This window comes from Pteropus alecto, unplaced genomic scaffold, assembly GCF_000325575.1.
Source record: "Pteropus alecto unplaced genomic scaffold, ASM32557v1 scaffold103, whole genome shotgun sequence".
In the NCBI taxonomy this organism is placed as follows: domain Eukaryota; kingdom Metazoa; phylum Chordata; class Mammalia; order Chiroptera; family Pteropodidae; genus Pteropus; species Pteropus alecto.
Window position 1 is genome coordinate 3,442,876 of NW_006436288.1, and position 27,991 is coordinate 3,470,866.

At 33.5% G+C, this 27,991-nt stretch overlaps 1 protein-coding gene across 1 annotated transcript in view; it reads right to left on the reverse strand.

The window, feature by feature from the left end:
- The window catches only part of SLC15A5 (solute carrier family 15 member 5), a 71,089-nt gene that overhangs the window by 21,484 nt on the left and 21,614 nt on the right, over window positions 1–27,991 (reverse strand). Inside the window, 5 exon segments of the mRNA XM_006912741.1 lie at window positions 934–1,065; window positions 10,945–11,006; window positions 11,008–11,131; window positions 20,894–21,080; window positions 25,098–25,318. Of these exon segments, the coding sequence (XP_006912803.1) occupies window positions 934–1,065; window positions 10,945–11,006; window positions 11,008–11,131; window positions 20,894–21,080; window positions 25,098–25,318 (726 nt within the window).

The following is a 27,991-nucleotide window of genomic DNA, read 5'->3' on the forward strand; positions in this document are numbered from 1 at the left end:
GTAGTATCCTCAGTGTCCATTATGGTGTCTGGAACAGAGTTGGTCCTTGATAAATATTTTTTACATGGAGATTTTCTGTTAAAAGAAGTTTCTATTTCATATAAGTTAATTTTTCTGTAGTATGAAAGTAAAGTAAATTTGTCGATTATAAGAGAACACAAACCAACACTTTCTTTACATTATTTTAAATGAACAACTATAAGTATTTTCGAAAGTAGAGAAGAAAAATCTTGTGGTGTTTCCATAAAATAAGCAAAAGTAAATTAAAAAAAAATTAAACTATGTTAACATCTTAGAACAAAGAAATGAAAAGGTCTGTGAATTTAAAATACAGTCAAAGACATTTCACTGTGATAGCTAATCATTATTGTTATCCTGTTTGATTTTCTTACCAGCACATGTAAGAGTAGCACTTTTTATGTTTGCATGTGAAATTTTTATTTTGGTGTTTCTCCTGACCAAAATCATTTATTATTCAAGGTGCAATTTCTCTTTGGTTGTATAAACAAGATTTCTGGATAATCATGAGGAAAATAGATACTCCCATATTTATACATCCATATTTATACAGGACTTACCTTTTCTGAGGATTATCTATGCCAAGTATGAGGTATTATTAAATATTGTCTCATTAAAAGACCTAATAAGAATATAATGACCAGTTTGTTTTAAAATACACTAAAGAAAGACAGCAGACAGGGTCTCATGAGAAGTGACATTCTGTAATTACCTCCTCCTATCAAAAGAAAAACAATTCCCAGAAATTAATGAATACAGCAGAGTCTATTTCCTATCTTAATTCTATCTTAATTGCAAAAGCGGATCAATTAAAAAAAAAGACTACACTGGCAGAGCCCCTCTTTTTAAGGGTTGTCTTCCAATTCTCTAGTCATCAAATCAATATATATAAGCATACCGTAAATCTATTTTTACCTTCTGAGATGAGATATACCAACTCCACCAGCAATGCTCCCGTGAAACAACCAAATCCATTGAACAGTGTCAAAAAATTCATAAAAGTTCCTCTGATGGTACGTGGAACAAATCTGTGTGATATCACAAAGACTGAGAGAAAAAAAGATCAGAATTTAGAACATTCTCTCTAACATGCTTTAATAGATACTGTTCAAATTAATGTTGATTATATTTTAAAGAAAGCTTACTAATACAGTTAAAATTTGGGTTGGACTTTGCTAAAATTATATAGCATATATTATGATCTTATAATTTATAGATGTCTACGTGGAGTAAAATATGGCAAAATATATCCTTGTACAGCTACAAGAAAAAATGTGATTACTTGGTGGTTGAGTATCTCAATATATTCATCCGCATTTCACCCTAACTCAAATATTTCTTGTGAATTTTGGATTGCAGTGAGGCTTGTACTAGATGATATCATGGCAATCTATCAACAAGGTCTGTAGTTCTGTGATTCTATGTAAATCATTAGGTTCTCTATAGAAAACTTGAATTTACCATGTAAAATTATCATGGAAATTAAGATCATGGGCTCTGAAGTTAGACAAGATTGTGCTAAAATCCCAGGTCAACTATGTACTACCTCTCTGAATTCAGCTAAGTTATTTAAACTTTCTAAGCCTCGATGTCTTTCTCTATAAAAAAGGAATCATCATTACTCACTTGCAGAGGCACTGTGGCTCCTACTTGCTAAAATATATGTAAATGCATATTATAATACCAACTTATAGGAACTGAATAAGGTTAACTATTTTTAACAATAGTAATCCTACTAAATCAAATAGCTTTTACTTGTTCAAGGCACTGTGCAAAGGCCTTTATGTGCATTTAAATTATCCCATTTAAGGAGAAGATTTCAAAAAAGAGACAATAGCTTAAGCACTGGGTGTCCAAAAGGTTTACCTTTTCCCCACTAAGTCATTGTTGGAGTAATAGTAATGATGGTGGCAAAATGTTGAAAGAAAGTCATGAAGGAAATTTTTTAAAATTTCAATTAAAATTAGTCTTGCTGATGATTTTTTGGATCTGACTCCAAAAGCAGTAACAACAACAACAACAAAAACATAAAAAGCTTCTGCACAGCAAAGGAAACCATTAACAAAATGAAAAAGCAACCTACTGAATGGAAGAAAATATTTGCAAACCACATGACAGATAACAAGTTAATTACTAAAATATATAAAGAACTCATACAATTCAGTAGCAAAAAAAATATCTGATGAAAAAATGGACAGATGATCTGAATAGACATTTTTCGAAAGAAGACATACAGATGATCAACGGGAATGTGAAAAGATCAACATTGCTAGTCTTCAGGGAAATGCAAGTCAAAACCACAACAAGATACCACTTCACACTTGTTAGAATAGCTATGGTCAAAAAGACAAGAAATAATACGTGTTGGTGAGGATGTGGAGAGAAGAGAACCCTAGTGCACTGTTGGTAGGATGTAAATTGGTGCAGCCACTATGCAAAATGGTATGGAGGTTCCTTAAGAATTTTAAAATAGAATTATTATATAACCCAGCAATTCTACTTCTGAGTATTTTTCCAAAGAGAATGAAAACACTAACTCAAAAAGATATATGCACCCCTGCGTTCATTGCAGTATTATTTACAATAGCTAAGATATGGAAACAACCAAAGTGTCCATCAGTGGATGAATGGATAAAGATAAATAGATGTGGGGTGTGTGTGTGTGCGTGTGTGTGCGTGTGTGTGTGTGTGTACAACTCAGTAACAAAAAAGAATAAAATTTTGCCATTTGTTACAACATAGATGGACCTGGAAGGTAATATACTAAGTGAGATAAGTTCAATGAAGAGAGACAATACTGTATAATTTCATTTATGTGTGGAATCTAAAAAACAAAACAAGAAAACAAAACAGAATGGTGGTTGCTGAGGAGAGGAGAGGTGGAGAGGGGGTGGTTGAGTGGAATTGGTAAAGGCTATCAAGAGATATAAACTTCCGATTATAAAATAAATAAGTAATGGGGATATAATGTACAACATGGGGGTCAATAATTTTGTAGTGCATATTTAAAAGTTGCCAAGAGATAAAATCTTAAAATTTCATCACAAAAAACCCCCACCAAAATTTGTAACTCTGTGTGGGAACCAATGGTAAGTAGACTTATTGTGTTGATCGTTTCGCAGTGTATACAATTATTGAATCGGTTTCAGGTTTTACACCATTTTACAGGTTTTAATATAATGTTATATGTCAATTATATCTGGATAAAAAAAGAAAAATTTAATTAAAATAATTTTTATATCAGAAATAGATGAGAATAAGTATATATGATTTTGTACATACCATATTAACATAGCTATATGAAAACATACATGGTAATCTTAGGCATACATACTTAAATATTTATGATATTTATTATAATATGATATCTGGAATTTGCTTCAAAATTATATATCAAAGAGGAGCTGGGTATGAAAATGAGGGTAGAGATGAAATAAGCATGGCCATGAGTCGAAACTTGTTGCAACTGGAACATGGGTACACAGGAATTTATTATATTAATTTCTCTCTCTTTTGTATCTGTGTGGTAAAAAATTCACAAGAAAATACATCCAATAACAGGAAAAATTTTAGCTTTGAGTGGTTGAATTATTGGATTTTTAATTTTTCTTCTTACTCTTTTTACTTTACGAGTTTTTGTTCAATGAGAGATCATAAATAAACATTATAGCTCATTTAAAAAAGAAAAGTAGCGATAGAAAACTGATATACTGTAAACACTAAACCTTTAGTTTCCTTAACTACTTCCTTCTCTCTCAGGAAAATTTCACCCCCGGTTTACCTGTCATACTTTACCCCAGTAAATGTATTTGTCTAGCACTTTTAAACCAACTTACTGATACATAATGTAAATATATTTATGTTCCTTCCTGCATTCAACATTTCTGCTTTGCTTTCTGCATGTCCTTCACGTTTTTATTTATCATCAAATAAACATTGAAAGGCATCTTATGTGCACCCTAGGAAATGTGCTGAGTGCTGGGGCTGGAGGTAGGAAAGGCGTTGGTGCATCTTTCCTGGATTTTAAACTTCGGGAGGGCAGAGAGCAAAGATATGCATAATACTAAGGGCATTGTTAAACAGGCGCTTAATACCACAAATACTTATTGGAGATGAAGATAATGATGGTGATAAATAGAATACTGTGGAGGAGGGCTTCAAATATTGGTGGCAAGGGGCTGTGGGTACCCCAGCTTTCCTGTACAGTGCAAATTACCAGTGGGACCCTGAAGCTAAGCTGCAAGTTTTTTTCAGGAAGATCCAAAGGAGAGTATGAAGGAAATGCTGAAGAGGCTTTGGGAAGAAATGATTCATAGTTATAAAAAGAATTTGGCTTATGAACTTCCCTCTCTATAAATATGAGGAGACAAACAATGGGCAGAAAGACTAAGTAGGCCGATTTCTTTCACCGAGAAAAAGCACAATGTACGAGCCCATTATTACTCTGCTAGTTAATTATTAATCCTATGCTTTTCTCTTGCTAGAACTTCTGGTGCGGTATATAATTCATGAACACACTTTGCCAGCCTCTGCCTGCTGGTTAATCTCTCTTTGGTGTCATTTTAGTCGTTTTGAAAGCCTCCAGTTCCCCTTTATAGGACTTAGCTTTTCAAGTCCTCGGATCTCTGTTTTCAGACATCTTCTTGCATGTTCTGATCTTTTTTGACTTTAGTGATCATAAACTTGATTTTTTAGGCTTCGCGATACTCCTTTTAGCACATTATACTATAGGTATTACCAACAAGTCTGCCACTACTCTAAAATTCTCATTTTACTGTGAAGATGCGGTAAAAAATATTTAAAGTGTATGTAAAGCTGATCTTCTTGCCAATAAGAGCTGAAATGTGCCTCCAGGTGGAGGCTGGTTAGTGTTTGCAGAGAAGCCCCATCACAGTGTATGCAGAATCTACAAACTATGGGGCCATAACCAACTTCCCTGAGGCACCTGATACTGGAGACTCATTGCTGGAAATTGCTCTTATACAGTTAAAATGTGTTTATTATGTTTTGGTGAAAAGTTATTTTGAACATGTGGAGAAGTACCAAAGTCCCAGATGATGGAACTTTATCAGATTATCACTTTCAGATAATTATTTCTTTCTCATGTCTAAAAAGCTTCAGATTAGAATTTCATTTTATCTGATTATATGAGCTAATACTTCTGTTTTGTGCTGTCATCTGCCAATTTGTAGGCCATTTTCTTCTATTTTTCAGTCATCGGCTTCTCTGTTATCGTCACACTCTCTAGTACTACTCCTGCCTTAATTATTGTCAATTTTAATATACATATAGATTATCCTTCCAACCTGTCGTACCTTGTTTTTTTACTTCTTTGACCTCCTCTCCAATGTCCTTGTTCTCCACTCTACCTTAGCCATTCATACGCATGGTCACACCCTGAACCTTATACCCCAGACCAGGGGTTGGCAAACTACGGTTAAGCAAGGTCGAGCCTGACACCTATTTACAAATAAAGTTTTATTAGAACCCAGCCACACACATTCATTATATGCCTATGACTGCATATACACTACAATGACAGAGCTGAGTAACTGCTCTTCAACCATACAAATGCTTGTTTTCCTCCAGGACCTCTACTCCATTGCTCTTTTCATTATTTTCAACTCTTTCATGTCTTTCAAGTCAATGCTACTCTTTTTACTCAAGTTAAGTTCCGTGGTCAATTGTTATAATTATGTTTTTTCACGTACCTCATTTCCTTGACTATCTTTTGCTTTCTGGAACTTTGGCAAACAATTCACTGTCTGCCATCTCTGCTCCTATATCCATGCACCCTAATGTAGCTGAAGAAAAACCCATAACCATGTTAACCAACTCATTTTAAATTCCTGCCCACAAACCTCAAATGACCTCCTAATGATCCCTGATAACATTCTGTATCTCCCTAGTTCATTCATTTTCCCATTGTCTTAGACAACAATTTCATACCTCTCCCATTTCCTCAAACCTCAGCCTTGCTCACAGCTCATGGACTGGCATCCTACTTCAATGAAAAAATTGAGTCATCCAGAAGAGAATTTCCACAGACTCTTCACATCATTATGTATGCACCCATGAGCTTCTGCACCTGCATACTCTGCCTTCCAAACTTTGACCGTTGATGAACTATCCTTGCAACTATCTAACATCAAATTCTGAACTTGTAAGTTTGATCCTAGCTTCTCTTCTTCCAGTATTTCCCCTCTCCCTGAAGCCATTAATTTCTCCTCTCAATTGAATTATTCCCACCAACATACTGTATGAAGCCATTATTTTTCCTTCTTTAAAAAAATACAAATTAAAAAACCCTTTCTTAATTCCATTCCTTTGTCAGCTACTGTTCCATTTCTTTGTTCCCCTTTGCAGCAAAACTCTTCAAATGAATTGTCTCCAATTCTTCTCTTCCCATTATCTTTTCAGCTTATTCTAATCATGCTTTTGTGCATCCCCAAATCCCACATGAAAAAGCTCTTGTCAAAATCACCAGTAACCCCCAAATTACTTAATCCTACAGTCAGTCTTCATCTTTTTCGATCTATCAGCAGTGTTCAACACAGTTAATTGCTCCCTATTCTTTGATACCTTTTCTTCATTTGACTTCTTGGTTTTCTCCTTTTCTCACCAGTCACTTTTTATCTATCTGCTTTGCAAATTTCTCATCTTCTCTAGAATATCTTAATGATGGAGTGACTCAGGGCTCAGTTCTTGAATCTGCCTCTACACTGGCTCCATGTGTGCCCTAATTCCCTTGGTGATGTCAATTAATGCCATTGTTTTAAATTCCATCAATATGCTTATGATTCTCAAATTTGAATCTATCCCCTACTTCAATACCAAATTACAGACTTGGATATCCAGTCCCTAATCAATATCTCTATCTGACATCTCATTTTCAAAATGTCCAAAACTAAACTCATGATTTTCTCTTGAAAGCTTACTTCGCCTGTAACCTTTTATCACTCTATAGATGGCAACTTCATCCTTCCAGTTGCTCAGGTCATAAACTTTGCTGTCATTATCAACAACTCTTTCTCTCTCTCTCTCTTCCCCTACTCCCCCAGTGGTTTTATCTTTAAAGTGTAAATAAACTGACTATTTTTCATGACACATTATGCTATTTCCCTGGTCTGAGTCACTTGTTTGTCTTCCTTGGATTACTGTTTCAGTTAATTTATTCTTTTCCTCACTATAGTATATTTTTTTACAACAGAGAGAGAAATTATTTAAAAGTATAAGTAATATAATGTCACTCCTTTTCTTATTTCACTCAGAGCCCAACCCAAAGTCTCTATAATGGCCACTCTGACTCTTCTCTTACTAGTTTCCCCCTCTCCTCCAACTGCATGAGACCCTTTGCACTTTCTTGCCAAACGCATTTCCATCTTTGAATTTACTGACTTCTCTGCCAGCAATGATTTCTTTCCAGATATCCATGTGGCTGACTCCCTCAACTCTCTCAAACCTTAGCTGAAATGTCACCTCTCATTGAGGCCCACCCTGACCAGTCTCTTAGTGCAACAACCTGCTCTTTTCTATGCTTGACATTCTTAATCTCCCTTATTCTGCTCTACCTTTTCTTTTTCTATAGCACTCATTACCTTCTAAGATGCTCTATAATTTAATTATTTATTACATTTATTGTTTATTATCATTCTCCCTTTGGTATAATGTAAAGTCTACAATGGCAAAATTTTTTTTTAACTGATATGTCTTAAGCACCTGGAGCAATATCAGGCATATTGTAGATACTCACACAGTATTTTTGGAATAAATAAACAAACACAGGTAATGAGAATGCTGGTGTATATACTGCTATAATTAATACATAATTTGAAAAGTTTTTTTAATTTTTTTTCCTGTTTTGTAGATTCTCTCTAGTCTACAGTATGGCTTAGTAGGGTAGGAAAGGTCCATTGAAATTAGGGGAGTGATCCACTGTGCTTCCTTGCTTCATGCCATTATGTAGGGTATTGTCAGTAATTTGAATGATATATTTTTATCATATTCTCTATATAGAGATAACTATAGATATCATTTGTTCATTTATTTATTCAATTAAAACATATTATTGATCATCGACCCCGTGCATGCACTTTTTAGAAAGGAAAAACACAGAAAAATATAAGAATGAACAAGAAGGATAAGAATCTTGACTTCAAGACTGTACATTCTCATGATGAGAGTCAGGCAATAAACAAACACATATAAATAAGATAATCTCAGATTCTGACAAGCGCTATTTAAAAAATAAAAGAACAGGGTAATGGACTGGAAAGTGTTAAAATGACCAGGTAAACCTCTCTGAATAGATGACTTTTGAGAAGAAGCCAGCCACTTGAAAACAGAGGAGAGGAGATTCTAGGTAGAGAGAAGAGCAAGTTCAAAGGCCTCGGGGCAAAAATAAGTTTGACACCTTAGAAACACAGAATAAAGATCATCAAATTTCTAGTGAACTGATCAAGGGGAAAAATGTTATAAAATGTGGCTGGAGTCGTACAGAGTTCAAATCATGAGGAGTCTTATTCAGCGTTTAAGGAATTTATATCCAAAATCCTATTGTGGAATTTTAAGCAGAGAAATTATAGGACTTATGTATTGGAAAGAGGATGATAGCTATTTTCAAGAGAATGGACTCATAGAACAGGAGAGGTAGCAGGGAACCAAGTTAGGAGACTCTGATGGAACTGGGGCTAGAGACTAGGCAAATAGCAAAGGAGACAGTGAGACAGCCATATTTAGATTATATTTCAAAGTAAAGACTAAGACTTGCTGTTGGATTAGAGGTGAAAAAATAAGAGGAAAAGATGATCTAGGATGATTCATGTCAGAAAGTTATGATTCTGCTCATACTACCAGGTCTCCTTGCATTTGAGTTGTGGTAGGTATGGTAGAAAAAACTTGAGCTGTGCCTGAGCCCTGAGTTTGAGTCTGCTACTATTAATTTACGTGAAAGATGATGATGATGATAATGATGGTGGTGATGATGATGATAACAACGGCACACATTATAGCTACTAATTCTTGAGTGCTGTCTATATACTAGACATTTTGTCCTTTACATAAAATATTTCAGATATTCCTTAAAACAACCTCCCCCCATTTTCTAGATGGTAGGAACGGCTCAGAAATGCAGAATTATTTTGCCAAGGATAAAAGCTAGTCAATGGCAGAACTGGGTTTGAACTTAGATATATCTGACTTTAAGACCACAGATATTAACCACTATAGTGCACTGCTTCCCAGAAGAGTAATTCTTGATTTTACAGTTCAAAACACCCTTTCACATTTTATGTCATTTAATTCTCAAGGAGTAGTTCCCATTTCCATTGATTCTTACACTGATGCTGTGATATAAGGAAGAATTACAATTATTTCCATTTTAAATACCAGAAAAGTGACGTTAAATGAATTCTCAAGGTCACACATATAGTGACAAAGCTGGAAATTAAAACAAAGTTTTCTGGTCTCTACCCTATGACCAGTGAATAAGTCAATTGACTTAGTTGGACCTCAGTTTCTTGATGGAAAAATCAGGGAAAAATGGACTAAGTTATTTATATCACATAATCTGCCTTTCAACAGCCTATGGTTGTAGGTAACTCTCTAGCTTTTCTATGTTGAACCACTATTGCTAAGTTGGTGGGGAATTTCCTGACTGGATTCATCACCTTCCTTCATTATCTAAATTACAAAATTTTGGCTGACTTCTTCCAATAAATTTCTGGAAACAGCATCAGAGAAGTTGCAAATATTTGTGTACTGGCAATCTTTTATGCTTCATTTGTATACCTAGTAGTGTCAAAAAGTGATAGCCATATCTTAAAATCTCATAAAATAATTTATTCCTATAAAAATATTTGGAATGACGATTTAAAATCATAAAAATGAAGTCTAACACATATATATGACTATAATTATATAAACTTAATTAATTTTATTTTGACTTTTCTATGAATTGTTTTGATATAATATATATATGTGTATGTATATATTTTTATTAAATATATATTTAAGGGATTTGGTAATAACTGAATATAATAGAATATTTCATACAAGAATGGAATGGTTAGAATTGCCATTTAGGATGAATACTCTAAAGGTTATGTGCTGAGAAGACAGAATGTGAGATACTGATGATAAGAGGTTAGTTAGAAAGTTATAAAAATAATCTCAGTAAAGCATAATTGTGCTTGAGTTACAATCAGGTCTCCAAATGGAGGGAAATATAAAGAAGGGAGAAATACAAGATGTAATACACTATACTGACAAATATATACATACCCACATTACTTATTGTTTAAGTTACTGAAATATTTTGATGAATTTTAAAATGATTAGTTTAATATCAGCAATCTAGACAATCCAGAAAACCCTTGATATTTAATGAAGTTGTTTTGAACTTGTATTATGAAACACTAGTGATTGCGTTTAATTTAGTGTAATTTAATTTAAAGACTGAGTTATCTGGAAAATTGCTTTAAATTTTCATTTCATGTGCATGTTCATAGACTCCCATTACAAATCTCACTTTTGGAGGGAATACGTATGTGAGTTTATCTATGAGCAAGAGGAGAACAGAGAATGTAAAAGAGAAGAAGAGATTTTCTTTTGAATATATTGGAGTTTTCTTCCAGGTTTAGCAGAATTTTTTCCTCCTCTCATGTATTTGACCAAATGGTTACTGCCTTTAACAAGGTTAGTAAATCTTTCATTTCATCTACATTGAGGTAGAATTAATAATTGTTCTGTATGTGATAGAGGAAGGAAGTAAAATTAAACATAAAAAAAAAATGAGAGTGATAAATAGGTTTGTTCTGAAACATGGGGAATTTCCAGGGATTGAATAGATTGCCAGCCATTTGAGGCGGTGTGTTCTGTGCGGAAACACAATATGTTTTAAAATGAAGTGATAAAAATGTTACTCACAGGCTGGGTTGACCAGTGTTTCAGCTACTCCAAGTAAAACGTACTGAAGAACCAAGTAGAAACGGCATGGAGAAAACGGTGAAGACTTTGCCTAAAAGAGGCTGCTCCACTGAAGGGAAATGTTTTCTGTGTATTTCAAAGAAGCCAGCTATCATCACAGAAAATGCAGCAGAAAGATTTCCGGCAACTGAAGGGAAAGAATGCAAAAGAAAAACTTTTTTACAAGAGCCCCAAATCAGTGTAAGTGACATAGAATTTCTTACAAGTTGACTCTAGGTCTGTTTCCTAGATATTTTTTATTTTTTACTTTCCTTTTGCCCTGAGGATATCCAGGTGCCAATTACAATGCTGAATGGCTACCCTTTGCTTAGGCTCTGGTAGGCGTGAATACATGTGACTCCCCATTTCCTGACTTACTGGTTATGCGACTTCAGACAAGTTATTTAACCTCATTATCACTTTCCTCAACACTAAGATAAAGTTAATGATGCTTACTTTGTAGGGTGGCTATGAGATTTAAATAAGATAATCTAGTGGTAATTATAACAGTTTCTGGTAGCAATTAGTAGCAATTGTTATTAAGATAATAAAGCATATGAATTTTTAATACTCAGATAAAAAATATGTCATTCTTGATAATTTTTTTTAGATATATAGGAATCAAAAATGATATGGGGGAAATTTAAAATAAAATGATGTCTTTATAAGGTTTTAATCATTATTTTTAAAAAGGTTTTTAAAATAACCCATAAGCATTATCAGTCTTCAGTCGTCTGACATTTCGCTAATCTTTGCAGAAAAAGTAAAGTAGCTATGAGAGAATTAAAGACTAGAAACTTTTGTTTAGGAAAAAAAAATATTAAAGGTGAATTAGCTAGGTGAAGAGTATAAATGGAAGCAATTATTCAGATAGTGGTCCAGTTCTTCTCTTCCTTTTACTTTTAAGAAATTATCTAGGAAATTTTGGTTGAAAATGAGTAGAGATTTTGTTATAGTTTTGTTGCAGTTTATATCTACTGCAGCTATCCAATTCTCAATTTATCATTCATATTACTGGACTTAATTCCATCGTTAGAGCAGAGGCAAACTTTAGCTTGATGGAATTTACTTGAAATTTAGAGATAGTCACATTTTGCCAACTTGCATAAAATTTCAGATAAGGCAAAGCTTTCAACTAAAAAAAAAAATCAATCTAATGTTTAAATAGCTTAGTGTTTGTTTTGGTTGATAGAGAAACTGGTAGATAAATTTTTTGATTATATCTCAGCATTTAAATGTATCCATAAAGTCTGCTCTTTACTGAGTCCTCAAGAAATAGGAAGCATATAAAGGAAATCTGAATAACAGTTAGAACATATGAGGGATTATTTATTTATTATTATTTTAAATTAAGTTCTACAAAGGCTTATTTATAGTAAAGTAGAGGTTTTGGTTTTGTAAATAGCTTAAATTAAAAAACCTGAATTTCAACATTATCTATCTTTAGATCAAATTTATCATATAATTGTATTTATCTGTATTACTTATTATATTATAGACTCATCAGAAAGAGAGCTAATATGTCGATTCAATTTAATATTTACTCTGTTTCTGCTGTATGCAAGGCAGTATGCTAGGTACAGTTGGGAGAAATAAGATAAAAAAAATCTGTTCTAAGTCGCTGCAGGCTCATATTCTATTGGTGAACATAAGAAGAACTTATTTCTAGTTGGAGAGGTGAGAGAAATCATTTTATGCTTTAAAGGCAAAAGGGTTTCAATATAAAGAGGTGAAGGCAGCATAAATCGCATGAGCAAAAGCAGAATTGTGGAAGTGTCAGACAAAATTTCAGGATGGTGAGAAAGTTAAGTTATTAGAAAACAGGGGAGAAAATAGATTGGGGTCAGATCATAAGAGGCATTTAATATATTCTTAGGATTTTTGAAATTACTTTGAAGATAATGGAATCATTGAAGAATTTAGACAAAAGTGAAATGATTAGAATTGTCATTTAAAATTACTACTCTAAAGGCCATGTGCTGGTTGATAGAATGGGAGAGATATTGGAAGTTGGAAGATAGTTAGGAAGTTAAAAAAGAATCTAGGTAAAGTTTGATGGAGGCTTGAGCTATAACCAGGTAACCCACTTCCAGAAAATAGAGAGGTTAGAAATGTAAGATGCAATAGATTTCACTGGTAAAACCATAGCATCTGAAACAAGGGACAAGGAGGAAGCAGATGTCAATGTTAACTGAGTCCAGGTGAATGGGAATTTGGTAGTGACAACAATATAAATAAGACCTGTAATAGACATAGAAAAAAAAAATTTGATTCTGAGTCAAGTTAGAGGTATAAAGAGAAGTGCTCAGAAAACAATTAAAAAGGTGAACTATAAGTCAGAAGAATGATTGAGTCAAGAAACATTAAAGAATCATCTACACACAGTTGGAATTTAGGGTCAGATGAAATTGAAAAATGATTGGGGAAGGAAAGAACAAAACGTCTAAACAATGCATTCAAATATTTGCACTTGGAAGCAAGAAAAAAAAGTAAAACCATTGAAAGAAAGGTGAGAAAGATAAGGAATGTCTAAGGGAAGGTTTCAAAGTGGAGGATACACAAAACAGAACTTTTGGTCTTTCCCCCTAATTCTTCTCTTTCACTCTTCCCCATCTGCTCCAGTACCTTCATGGGCTCAAGGCAGAAATCGAGGGTCCCTTCTTTTTTCCTCTATCTTCAAATATATTATTAAATTCTCCAGATTTTATTTCCAAAATACATTATAAATTAACTCACTTCTTTCTGTAGCCATTGCCATCATTCTAATCTGAATTTCATAATTTTTAACTCAGACTATGTGCAGCAGTGTATTATCTGGTCTTTCTGTTTCTTCTTGCCTACCTCTAACCTATTAAACACTTAACAGTCAAGGTGATCTTATATAAATGCAGATTCAATGTTACTTTTCTGCTTAAATTCCTTCTGTGGGTTTCCATACAGTTAAGATGAAATTTAAAATCCTTAACATGGCCTGTGTGATTTTGCCTGTTCTTTTTATTTCACTTTAATTGCTGTTACTTTCTCTTCTCTGCCATGGTTCCTGGTAGCAATTAGTAGCTTATTATTATTATGGTTGAAAAGACCTTCACCATGGCGCAAAAACATGACATTTTAGAGTGTCATAGATAGAGTGAAGAACATTCTAGTTAGAACATGTGGTCATAGACACAGGAATGAGCATCAGAAGTTTACTGGGCTTCTCAGTAGTCATTCAAGTTCCTGGATGACATTAGAGCAATAGCTGTAAAATTATGAAGAAAAATGATTTTCAAACTAGAATTCTATGTACACTAATTAATCAAGGGCAAGAATAAAAGGAAGACTTTTCAGTCATATGAGTTCTTGGAAAAATATACTTCTCATGTACCTTTTCTTAGGAAGTTGCTAAAAAAATAAATGGTAATAATACAGGGAGTACACTGAGAAAGAGGAAGAGAAGTAAGTTAGAGATCTAACAGAAGAAAGCACCATGCAGCATATCTAGAAGGCCATGTTGAGATGGAGAACAAGGACATGGAAATCTGCAAAGACGTAGAAGTCTGCAAGGATGTGGAAGTCTGTAAGGACATGGAAGTCTGCAAGATTTCCAGAAGAGGAGCCTTTGGTACATTACCGTATATATTTTAGCACTGGGGAAAAGCTAGCGGTAGTATGGAAAAACTGTTAAAGCAGTTTGAAAATTTAAGAAAAACATTTTAAAATTAAATAATTGAAAAAAATCATATACTTTTAAGTACAGGAAATAAAATTTTATTGCAATGAGTTATATGTATATAACTGATTACTGATTTAAATAAAATATCCTTACAATCGTTTTATTTATTAACTTAAACAAACAACACCTAAATATTTAAAAATGATTTGCCTCTGGGAACTATGGCTTGATTGTAGAGAAAGTGAGGCTAGAGACCGTTACTTAATTGTTAGAAGGCTTTAGCATTATTTGTTTTCTTCAATCTAAGATGCATTCAACTATAAGAAGAAACACATTTTTTATGTATTATTGAGAAAGGAAAAAAATGTTGCCAATCCATCATAATATATGACCAAAATTTTACAGATGACTTTATATTTGTGTGTGTGTTTCTATAATCTAAATCATATTCCCTTAAAATTCATAAGTTGAAGTCCTGACTCCCAATGTGACTTTGAAGATGGGGCCTATAAAAAGATAATTAGGGATAAATGAGGTCATAAGTTTGGGGCCCTAATTCAATATGACTGGTGTCTTTAAAAGAAGGAGAAAAGATACAAGGTTTGTGCATGCACAAAGGAAAGGCCATTTCAGAACATGATGAGAAGATGGCCACTTGCAAGTCAAAGATAAGGAGTCTTGAGAAAAAAATCAAAGCTGCCTGTACCTGGACTTTTACCAACCGGAACTGTGAGAAGTAAATTTCTGTTGTTTAAGGCACTTAATCTGTGGTGTCTTGATAAGGTGGTCCTAATAAACTAACACAGGTATGCTTAGGTATTACATAAAGATTAAGTTGATCAAATTGCACAAATTATATTGTCCATGATTATTATACAAACTTTAAAGAAATTTTTGAGGTGGGTAGGAATAAGTTTTCAAACTTTCTTTGCTTTCTTATTTAAGAATTTAAATTCTATGAGAAACTTCTATGATACCCCTCATTCTAACTAATTTAGGGTAATCTAGATAAAAACATGGCCACCACCACCGCTCTTTTTCTTGGTTATCGCCTTTGCTATGTAAAAAAAGCTTAAATTTTATCCAGGAAAGTTTATAGCATTAGAGGCAATAGTTTAGACAAGAGATCAGCAATATTTTTTTCTATAAAAGGACAGTAATAAGTATTTTAGTCTTTGTGAGACAAAGGCAAAATTTTGATATGTTTGTATTTATGTAACAAGAGATAGAATAAATTTTTACAATTTTTTGGATGAAATTCAAAATAATTCTTTTGAGGTGATACAATTTCATTTAATTTGTGTTCAAAATTATTGTTTTTATTTATTTTTTTGTCATCAAATCAATTGAAAATGTTTATCTGTTGAAATAATTCTTAGCTTGCAGGCAGTACAAAAACCAACAGTGGGCCAGATTTGGCCCATGAGTGCAATGGTTGGCCAAACCGTGGCGTAGTCGTTAGCTTTTATTGTCTACTCTTGACTTTTAGCTCTGACCTGATGAGAAGTTGTGGCATTTTTACCTGGACCACAGCTGCCTGTATATAGGCATGAAATGTGAGGAAACAATCTTTTGGCCTCTTCTTCTGCCCTTGATACTCAAAGTGTGGTCCCTTACCAGTTGCATGGATATCACCTGGGAGCTTGCTAGCCATGCAGAATCTCAAGCTCCACCCTAGGACTGAATCAGATCTGCATTTAAACAAGAGCCCTAGAAGATTACTATACACATCAAACTTTGAGAAGTACGACTTAGACAGAGATTTTGAGAACCTATCTAGCAAAATCTAATGAAAGACAGTTCTCCAGAGAATTTCAAGCAAAGCACAAATATTTAACCCATTTATCTAGACATTGTAGGGTAAGGTGTATTTTACCTGAAGGATTTGGATAACTACATTTGCTTTTTATTTGCTATTGCACTCTGGTGCCAGTGAAAAATGACTTTTTGAAATTCAAAACAAAGTTCGATTCCAACCTAAATTTAATATGCTCCATTTTTATTCTTAACTTCTGTGAGGTCATAACTCGTCCAAAGCAGAGTACAGTTTATCAGAATGTACACATTTTAAACCTCTAGCAGACCTGTATTTACAAGATAAAGCATGTGGTGCCAAAGGAGATATTATATTCAGATAAATAATGTATGTTTTAATACTGGCTGTGTGAATGTAAACAAGTCCATATGATTCTTGAAGCTCTTATAGTTTATTCTGTTATTTTGTCATGTAATAATTTTCCAAATTAGACCACAATGAAATAAAGTCAGAATTTATTCAAATATTAAAGTTGCACCTACCATTTTATTCTGAAGCAAAATCTCATACTGAAAAATAGATATTTTAAGATTCTTCAGTTATTGGCTAAGTTTACTCACTGAGAAAACTATGAGGTTTTACGGGTAGTCTAATGTGTAAAGTCTTTGATATGTAACACAACCATAAGTATGAAATTCCATTGAGCCCTTGAGAAACTGCCCTTGGAACCATGATTTTGGCAATTTCCCAGATAGGAAATTTGCTCATGTGAGAACATACTAGTTTTCACAAACTACTCTCATGAAGACAGCTATAACGTTATTGTCATACGTATCTGCTGCTTTTGAGGAAGATATTTCTCGCCTGCTATTAGAATGGTATATTTTTTTTCTTGTATTGTTTCTCTGATTAGTGTTATGTTACTCTGTTTGAACTGAGCTATTCATATTCTGTCTTTTGTTTCTCTTTAAACTACTGGAACTCATTTCAGGAGATTCAGTTTCAGTTGTGTTAAATTTCTGAGCATGGAACAGGTAATTAATTTACATAGAGATCAGATACATAAACATGTCAGGCATCAATTATTGTTTCAGATGCTGTACTAAATGATCTACTTCACCTCAACTTTAATTCCAATGTTGATGTCAACCCTAAAAATAAGAACCTAAGAACATTAAGGTGTTTATATTAATAAATGAACAATTGAACGAATGAATATTCAAGCTAGATATTTAAACCACTTCTTTCAGTGTTTGCGCAGTTCCTCCTATCAGGTATTTTGCAATGAGTTATACACTGTGATACTTCCTGGAAAGATCTGTCGGTTCTAAAACTGTAATAGAGAAAAAGAATTTGTGCTGAAATAATCTTTTTTTTTTTTTTTTTTTGATGAAGGTAATTGGATCCCCGACTCGGTTTTTAATTTATAAAGCACTTTGGTTTTACCAAAAAAGAAATTTTGTATCACTACCAATTATTAGAACTAGTAGAAGTTACTGGTTATGTAAAAAGGGCCCAATACCTTGTCTGTACCTATATCATAAAGAACTTTGAGTTAGAATTTGAATTTTTTTAAGTTTTTTTTAAAGAGGAAGATCTGGCAGATATTTGATTGTACTTCATCTGCATTTTAATTTAAATGTCATTTAAAAGCCAAGATAATTGCTCCTACTGTGTTGTACACTTCTGCTTTGTGTAAGGCTTAATAACAATCTTAATTAAGCTAATTTTAGTCAGATTAATACTTGTGTATGTCAGCACTAACTACTAAATGCCACATACTGCAGGATTTTAATTAATGCTAAAGAAAGGAAATACTCATCATATAAACATTTTTTAACTGAAAAAGACTAAAATGAAGTATGTCCAATTATGATGTATGGATAAATCATAATATCACTGATTTTAACTTTTTGGTGAATTAAGGTTGACTTTTAAATACATAAATCTGCTCATCTGTAATGTTAGAAAAAATACAGTCCTGATAAAACACTCTGAGCATATCACACCTTTGCCTTTCAGAGCTCTACAGAGAGATTTACAGATTCTTTTAAAATTGGTACTGTGATGTACTTCTTGATTTCTTTAGGTGTTTAACTCAAGAATGTTATATCTTGAATCAGAAACTCCCGATTTTGTTGCATTGTTTGTGGGCTAGATTAAAAGAGTAAGTTTATTTTTTCCTTTATTAAATTTTTAGTTTGACCAACTGAATGAGATTTCCCATCGCTTTCTCCTGGCCTGGGCTGTGATTATTCATGTCCATCACTAGGCATCGGCATTGTCTGCACCATCTGCCTCCTTAAACATGACAGTCCCTGGAAGAAGAATGACCGAATGTGGAAGGGAGTGGAGGAGGCTAAGGAGTAACTGCCCATGGTGGTGACAAAAGAATTTTTTTATTCGCTTCAGAGCCTTATTGGAAATAAGAGTAAGGATTCCAAATTAACACCAATAGTTTAACTTCTGTAATCTTACAGCTATGTATAGCTGGTAAGTGGAATAATAATTAATAATAACAATAGCAACAACAACAACAACAATAATATAATAGCCTAGAATTAGAAAACCTAAATTTAAATGACACATTATCTTTGAGGTCCTTGGCCTATTAAATGCTGGTTTATCATGAGACTAAATGGGATATGTATATGAAGGTGCCTAGGTTCAAATTAAGAACTCATAAATATTTGTTCATAATTTGTATACTAATCTATATTCTATAAATCTCTCACATTTTCAAGGCACTTGAGTTCAAAGTGAAAGGAATTTTTATATTAGACTAATTGAGTTATGTAAATAACTATCAAAAAAGTACCCTAGGTTTGTGCTTATATATCTTGATAAAAATCTTCCATAATCATAAACAGGTTATGGAAAACTTAAGCAAATATCTAGTTTAAAAGATGCAGATTATCATACTTTTTAAATATTTCCATAGCAAAATATTATGCAAATAAATGAACAAGTATGTAAATGAACAAATGAATAAAGTCTGGTTTAGAAACTACTGATTCAGTATTCTGCACTCAGAGGAACATAGCTCGGTTTTTAAAATGAGTCTAGTTTTTCCTTTTTGCTGCCCAACAAATCCGTTATCAGTCTTGAAGGGGATTATTTAGTTCATTGACATCAAACAATATATTAGATAACTCTATCTAACTTTCCTCTATCTAGAAAAAAAATCATACCTTTCTTTAAGAATACCCATGATTTTAAATATGCAAGACTAGAGAATTGTCTGTCAGAAAGTGGCTTATATTTAAAATGAGTTTAAGATTTCTTGTTCTCTGGAAGGATTTCTAATGTTCTTTTAGCCATGTTGTATTGCATATTTCTCTAAAGTAGCCCAATTTAAGGGTTTTTTTTTTTTTGTAAAATTAAGCATAATTTGGAAGCTCAGACTGGATTTTTATAGTACTATACATGACTGCCAAAGTTTTTGGCATTTTGCCATATAAATTTACCCCCATTTTGTCCTGCATTCATTCTGTTTTATTCTGTTTTATTTATTTTTAAAATGTATTTATTTATTTTTTATGGTGACATTGGTATCATTCTGTTTTAGTAGTGTAGTTATAGAGGGCATGTACAATGTCTTACTTTTCGTTATCTTCAAATAATGCCAGACATTTATTAAGTACTGGCTTTGGGAATTGTACAAACTGACAAACAAAGAAGCACTTTTTAAGATTTAAGGATTGTCAAAAACCTATTAATATTTATAGTTTGCCTAAATGTATTACAATAAATAATGTCGGGGTTACTGGCTTAAGAAATAAATCAAAAAAGGTTATGTACTAAAGACCTGTACAACTGAAGATGACAAAATAAACTAAGCTGAGTTTAATCACTTTGGGTTCTTTTCAAAAACAAATCTACCCCTTGATGTGATCTAGAGTGATCTTGGCTTTGGTAAATAACAGGAAACACATACTAAAGTGTAACTTTATAAACGGAGAAACAGCAAAAAATATAATAATGGATTACTAGAAGACTGCATGGTCTCCACAGATCTCTGAAAAGGAGAAATTAAGAATAAAACAAGTTAACAAAGCAAAGAGAATCTTGAAATGCCTGCCCCTAACTATTTTAATGGAATTATTTCTCAAGTAGACAATAAAATATCAGGTTACCATTACATGATATTTCTTAAGAGTTTCGAACTCCATTTGCTTTCTATTTATGCCCACCAAACAATTAGACACCTCCCTTATAAGTGATGACTCAGTACTAGCTAATATTTATAGAGCTTTCCCTATGTGTCAGGAATATGCTGCAGACATTGATGTCATCCTGAATGATTTCAAAAGTTTTACAAAACAGAGGGACCCAAAATTTATCTAGAGTGTGCTCCACAATGAAAAGCTATTTTGGGGGAGTCAAAATCAGACTTTTATTAGAGCATATAGCCAGCTCAGATCTTAGCAGAGTGGGCTTTTTAAAAAATATTTTAAAACATTGCAAACAATTTACTTGAGATGGTAAGTGGTACTTACTAATGCACACCAATGGAAATGGTCCATCTCTCTTAGAGGGAATTAGGAAGGTGCTGAAATATTCTATACAAGGAGCCAGAATTAATAGTGGTATGATGCTGATAACATTCATTACTGAAATTGGCAGAAGAAACCCATCCAAATTCAGGTTGGAATTCATGGTCTGCACATAATATCCTGAGGGAATCTGTATTTGAAAAGGGAAAGGAACCATGCATTAAGACACTGGTTTGAGTTTGGGGAAAAATATCCTGCAGCAGATGCCTTGTCCCTTGTACATACTCTGTGACAGATGAGCTGGATGTTCCCCAGGTCTTCAAGGTCCCAATTATGAGCTGACAAAGGGCAGTGGGAGCTCTGTTTTGTCAACAGAAAACAGTACTGATTCTTTATGGAGGAATCTTTTGTCATCTAGTATATTTTCCCATGAAAAGTAAAAGTGATCCTAATTTTGTGCTTAGGATGACAAATAAGAAATAAGTTTTGTATTTAACTTATTTTTGAATAATAAAGTAAAAACCAGTAGAAAGTATTAAGGATGTTTGTTTGTTTTCACCCTGATGAAAAGAATCTTGGACTAGAATACATCCTTTAAATAGCATCTAGTTTAGTGGCATGATTTTTTTCTTAAGAAGAAGGGCAGAAACACATTACTTGTTGGAGACTGTCTTAGTGGGCTCCCTGAATTGGCCTCATTTACAACATGAGCCAAGCAACATGTTATAGAAAAAAAGAGAGAAGTATCTGTGTTTATACTGTCCTTTAAATTAATTGTGTGGCACTGGAGGACCAAAAAGGGAACTACATGAAAAAGTTTGCATAATAAAGTAGCAGATAAAAAAATGAAAAAAACCCAAAAAACAGAAAACAAAAACCCTCAACCTTCTGCCTCACTCCAAACCCTCAATGTTATGTCAGAATTTCTTCATTTTTAAAATAACCCTAATACTAACTAAAACTCTAACCCTAACTTGGAGCCTCTACATGTATTCTAACCCTCTTGTGAGGTTACTACATCAGAACTGAAGTGCGCTGTCACAGAAAAGGGGGCCTTTCCTTACTTTTCTAGTTTATGAGTTTTGTTGGAATAATCACACCTTTATCATTATCATCAGCAGCATAGAGTATTTCTTAATTCCCAGTGGCTCACAAAGCTACTAAGTGGCTTGGAAAGAGAGTCAACCCGAGTCTTGTCCTTGAGGAATTGGACTCTCCAATTTTTCTTATAGTGCATGAACTGCATTAGGATTGCTGCTTTCCCACCATCTTAGGAGAGCAGCTTTGCTCAAACATCCAGAGGACAACTTCTCGTTTGAAATCTTTACTAACCCCTTCTCTATTATAGGTTGTGTAATTTGAGAGGGTATAGGAAAAGCAGAATCATAAGTCAGTACAGCTGCTAATGGGCCCACCAATTGTAACAGGAGCTTATTGCTGTCTTAACTGCTTAAACCCAGGAATGGGCCACATTTTCACTGAGATTTTTTTTTTTCTATCTATGTAAAATATGTCCTGGTGATAATTGACCTTCAATCTTTAATTTAACTCTTGGGATTGTAAACTAGCGTTGTTTTGGTTGGGTACAGATGACACTAGTGAAGGAAACATTAGCTGGTTTCGCCCAAGTTCAATAAAGTTATTAAGCACGTATTACCCAATTGGAGGAAAATGAATGATGTTTTTTCAGAAAAAGTGCTGGCAGCAGAACTACCGTAAGACTGAAAGGCTCCCAGCACAACTTGGAAGTTTCTGTTACTGATTTCAAATGAGAATTATTGTTAATAGGAATAAAGTTATTATCGGCATGAATCACAGACACAGAAACCTGTTAACTTAATAATGTGGCGAATGTACTATTAATCTTTAGTGAAGCAATATTCATATATTGCCTAGTCTAAGAAAAGGCTCTAGTGTCTTGAAAGCTTGAAATCATTTCTGCTTCTGCCTCAAGTTCTAAAATCACTCCCTTTAAAAATTTTAAATACTTTTATTTCACACAAGCCTCTGAGTATTCAGAAATAATTGCTGTCAATAGAGATTCATTTTCACTTTTGAATGACCAGTAATGTCAAATGGCAACATCATCAACCTTAATATCAACATATTTTAAATGTATGTCTTGGAATTGAAGGTCAATAATGGCTACTAAATTTAAAATATGGAATTCTATGATGTTTTATTCTAGGTACTTAGATTGCCTTTATACTGGTGATTATTTCATCTGGAGGCAAAAATCTATTTTTAGCCTATCCCAGTGGAAGTTTCCTTTGCCTCTCTTGAGAAGTACACTCTAACCATTTTCTTTGAAGTTTCTGGTAAACATGACTGTACGTAATTTTGGAATGTATACTGTATTGGGGTTTTCCACTCAGCTGAAAGGGAGGCATTTCAGGTAATAGCAAAGCATGGGCATTGATACCAGCCCTGAGTTGGAATGGCCGCTCTGCCATATAGTAGTAGAATGACTTAAAGCAAGTTGCAAGTAATTTAATGTCTCTGAGCCTAAGATTTAGAATGATAATATCAGCCATGTGGGCTTACTGTGGAGATTACATTAGATACTGTGAAGTCTTTTTGAAGCTTTGACACATATAGTTGATCGATAAGTTAGTTTTTGTTCTTTGCAATAAACTGGGCATCTAGATTTGGTAAGATGAATAAAAATTAGTTTATCAAAATTTATTGTATTTTATGTCAGATTAAAAAATATGTGACATTTTTCAGAGAAGGCTCAGTCGAAAGAAATATCAAGTGTCACTAAATAACGAAGATAAAGAATCAGTAATTTGTGATATTTACAAAGATTCAAGGCTAGCTATGGATTACTTAATAATTTTGTACTCATTAATTTCTTCATTCTAAGATGCTTTTATGATAATTATCATATATATGGGTAATATTTTTGTGTTTTTGTGCCAGCTATTGTTGTGGAGTCAGGAGGGAGGTCGAATCTGCTAAATCAGCCTAGCTTTCTTACACTATTTAAAGCAAGAGCAGCAAATTTTTCTGTAAAGGACTGGATAGAAAATATTTCCACATATGGATTCTATTGCAACTACTTAATTCTGCTGTTTTAATGCAGAAGTAGACATAGTATGACAAACAAATGAGAGTGGTTGTGTTCCAATAAAACTTTATTTATGGAAACTGAATTTGAAATTTTAATTAATTTTCATGAGCCACGAAATATTTTTCTTTAGATTTTTTTTCAGCCACATAGAAATGTAAAAACTTTCTTTGCAGATATACCAAAAAAAAAAAAAGGCAGTGGCTGGATTTGGACTTCAGGCTGCAAGTTGCTGACCCTAGGTTTAGAGAAGCAAGCATTGTACTAAAAGTCAGAAGGTTGATTCTGCTTTTCCTTTACTACTGTTAACTGTATGACCTGCCTACCCCTCCAATATCACTTAATTTTTCCGAGCCTTAGTTTCCTCTTCAACAACAGCTCTATTGTTCTATGATATATCAATACAACTCACTCATTAGCTATCTAAGCTCTAAGTTGGGAGTTAGCAACGAGGATAGTCCCAAATTTCTTTAAAGACTTTTATAATTATTTGATGTAAGAAGAATAAATGAAGAAATAATATTTCTTCATAAGTAAGTTAGTCTTTGAGCATTACCACATTACATTTTTTTTTTAATCATGTATATTTATAAAGGGCACTTTGGTCTTGGCATATTTCATCTGATTTCTCCACAGCATAGGGAACGATGCACCAAGGAACTAAGAGTGGGTGGGGAGAGAATCACTTGCTCATTAGTACTTATACTCAGGAGTACAGTGGAGGTGGTACTCAAATCAGTCGTTTTAGCTCCTTGTTAGTACCAGCTTTTAAAGGCTTAATGAAGGAGGAAGGCAAAACCTTTGGCTAAAGGGAGGTGGGGTAATTGCTCATAGATCTCATATTTTCATGGGCTGCTCTTATAACTATGCACTCTGCAGTACTGTCTGCACCTACTGATAGATATGTATAGTTCTACAGGAGAAACAGCATACCCAGATTCTCCTCAGGTGTGTCTCTGCCTGACTCCACTTAGTTCTTGAAATTAGAGACTGTAATGATTAGAGCATTTATAGGATAACTGCCTGATGAAATGTATGGGAAGCACTTTTGTTGGGATGAAAATAAGCATTTATTTATAAAGGTAACGTACAATTATTTTATTGTTGTTGGGGGTAGTGTTAATTATTCTTTCTTACCTGCATAATGCATATATTGTATAGCAGTTGAAAAATGAAAAGAGGGAGAAAGGTGAAGAAAAATTTTGTGACTTCCACATGCAGCTCAGTGTAGCAGCCACCATTTTTTTTCTCGGCATGGTCTAACCAGCTCATCACATTTCTGTGAAGATGGCAGTATTGCAGAAAGCGTGTTTTCAGGGCATTAACAAACACCCCAAAGGTTGTCAGGAGGAAACAACCTGTAAATAATTGGAGATATTATGCATTAGTAAAGGAATTCCTCTTCAGTTTTCTGAAATGTCAATCAGAAAGATGACAATCGTAAGGACGAAGGGCAGTAAAGTGATTGAGAAAGTTTTAGCACCCAAGGGGTTGAATTCAAAGGAACAAGCTCTGACAAGGTTTCTGGCATTCTGGTGACCAGCCCAAGGTGGTGCCTGACAGCTGATGTAAAAAATGAAAAAAGTAAGATCAATGGGAACATGTTAAAAAGGGAAGAAAGGAGACAAAACACCAAAGTAAAATTTTAGAATCTCTCAGAAGTCTTTAACTTTAACTCATTAATGAACAAAACAACCTGAACTTTCTTTTACAGCCTTAACACAAAGAACTGGTACTATTTTTAAATATAAAATATTATATAAATAATCCTCACTTGTCATGTAGAAGGTGGTTTCTTATTTTGACATGGAGATAAAGGGAAATGTGTTCTCTGCTTTGACTTTATCCTTGAATTTCAGACATAAGGTTAAACTCTGAACTCTTCAAATGACTTTATACATGTTGACAGTGTCACTAAAAGTTCGGATTGGATTAGTTTGCTTTTGACTTTTCCAGTAGTTTCTTCTGGGTTTTATATGGCTGTCGTTTTAGCATCAGAAGCATTTCCTTCCTTTAGATGTTTGCACTCACTGACTGCTAATGATTTGCAACATCATTGTTGCTTCTTTTATGATCTTTCAGATTCCACCTTTTCTTTGACTCCATTAGGACTTCCTGATACAATGACAGATAAGATACCCACATTTAGTTAACAGTTCAGTTGTGACATCCTGATTGTTACAATTTTTTATAGAACCCCTTTGACCAGATAATTCTTCTACAAATTACATAGACAAAAAATCATAGTTTTAGGATAAATTGTAAAATAAATGTGAAAATGTTTGATTTTTCCAAAGAAGTCTGCTATAGAAACTCAGTGTAGTTTGGTTGTCATTTTAATTATGCTCAAGTTTCCTAGAAAATTCTAGGTGAAATGCATTCTAGCCAAGTTCATTTAAATATCATAAAGTTTTAGATTTTATATTTAAATAAAGAATATTTATTAATATTTCTTTTTATGGTTACAGAATGATTATATTGATTTGATCTGGTCTTTTCTTAAGAGTTATAATAGACCTATTATGTCAGTCTTTGATTAATTGAGGAAGCTGGGGGCCTGGTAATTGAATATGGAGCCTTTCACCTTTAAGTCACTGAATCAAATCCAGCCCAAATTGGTAGTGATCAAGAATGATTATAGCAGTAGCTCTTTGGTGGCTTTGAGGTCAAGTGGAAGTATGTTGGGATAATTTCTGACAGGGAGATGGGCTCATATCTATCTATAGTCATTACTGCTTCTTTTTAGTCATTATTTCCATATACAAATAAAAGGCCCAGGAACTGAGAAGGCCAAGGGGACAGAAGCACCTGTGAGTGGCCAAGGTTTGTGTTTCTTAGAAAAGAAGTAATAAGGACATGTCTTGATTATTGCAGGAAGAACTGCTCTATTGTGAGACTTTCCTAGCTATTTCAATTAGTTTCCTTAATGTTTTAGTAAGATGAGAACTAAGAATGTCTTGATGAACAGTCTAGAGACCAAATTTGAACAGGTCTGGGCTAGGAGGTTTAACTCTCTGACATTTCCTTATTATTTTGTCTCTGTTACTTATCAGCCTGTTCTCTGCTCAACTCTTGCAAAACAGTGCTATATAGATAGTAGGATTATTAGTAGCATTGATCCATCTTATTCTATGCTTTCAAATAGGCTTTATTATTAAATGATAATTACTTCCAGGATGAAAGACTATTTCCAAAGATATTCCCCTCAATTTTCTTCCTATATTTCAAATTCAGAGACTTTATTGAATATGACATGTTTTAAACTCACTATTCCTTTTTTTTTTGTATAAACAAATCACTATTTGTTGCAAAATAAATTTGGATCTACTCTTATGCATGATAAATTGATACTTGCAATTTTATTAAACAGTTAAATATCACTATCATATTATTTCTACAGAGAGGTAGCTTAGATTAGTGCATCTTAAACTAGCTATGATAAAATATCATTTTTTTAATTTCTCAACTATCGTGGTCAATACATTTGTGAAATACAATAAAAATGAAATACAACAAGAATAAAATAAGAAACAAAAACATACAGAATATAAGTCCTAATTTTTTTTATTATTAGATTCAACAGATATAAACTATAACTTTCCATAAATACTTTTACATGTTTTCTTTCAGTGTCTGTATTTATTTTGTTGCATACCAGTAACAATTTATTGGCCAAAACTGATCCATGGATCAGGCCTGGAGTATGGCTGACTTCAAATGAACAAACCCTTTGAAAAACAATTTATTTAAACAAGTAAAATTGTATCTGATGTGGTGATATGAAACAATAAAAACAAAATGGTTAAGAACAAGAAATGGTTAAGCATGAATGAGGTCTAAAATTTTAACCGGCACTATGAGTGCTCATAATTGACATCAAACAAATATTTCTAGGCCTTGAGAATATAACAGTAAACAAGACCCACAAATCCCTGAGTTTTCTTTCTGGTGGGGATGACACTAAACAAGCAAGAAAATGTTAGGCAAGTTCAACAATGAAAACGAAATGGACTGATAAGGTAGAGATGCAT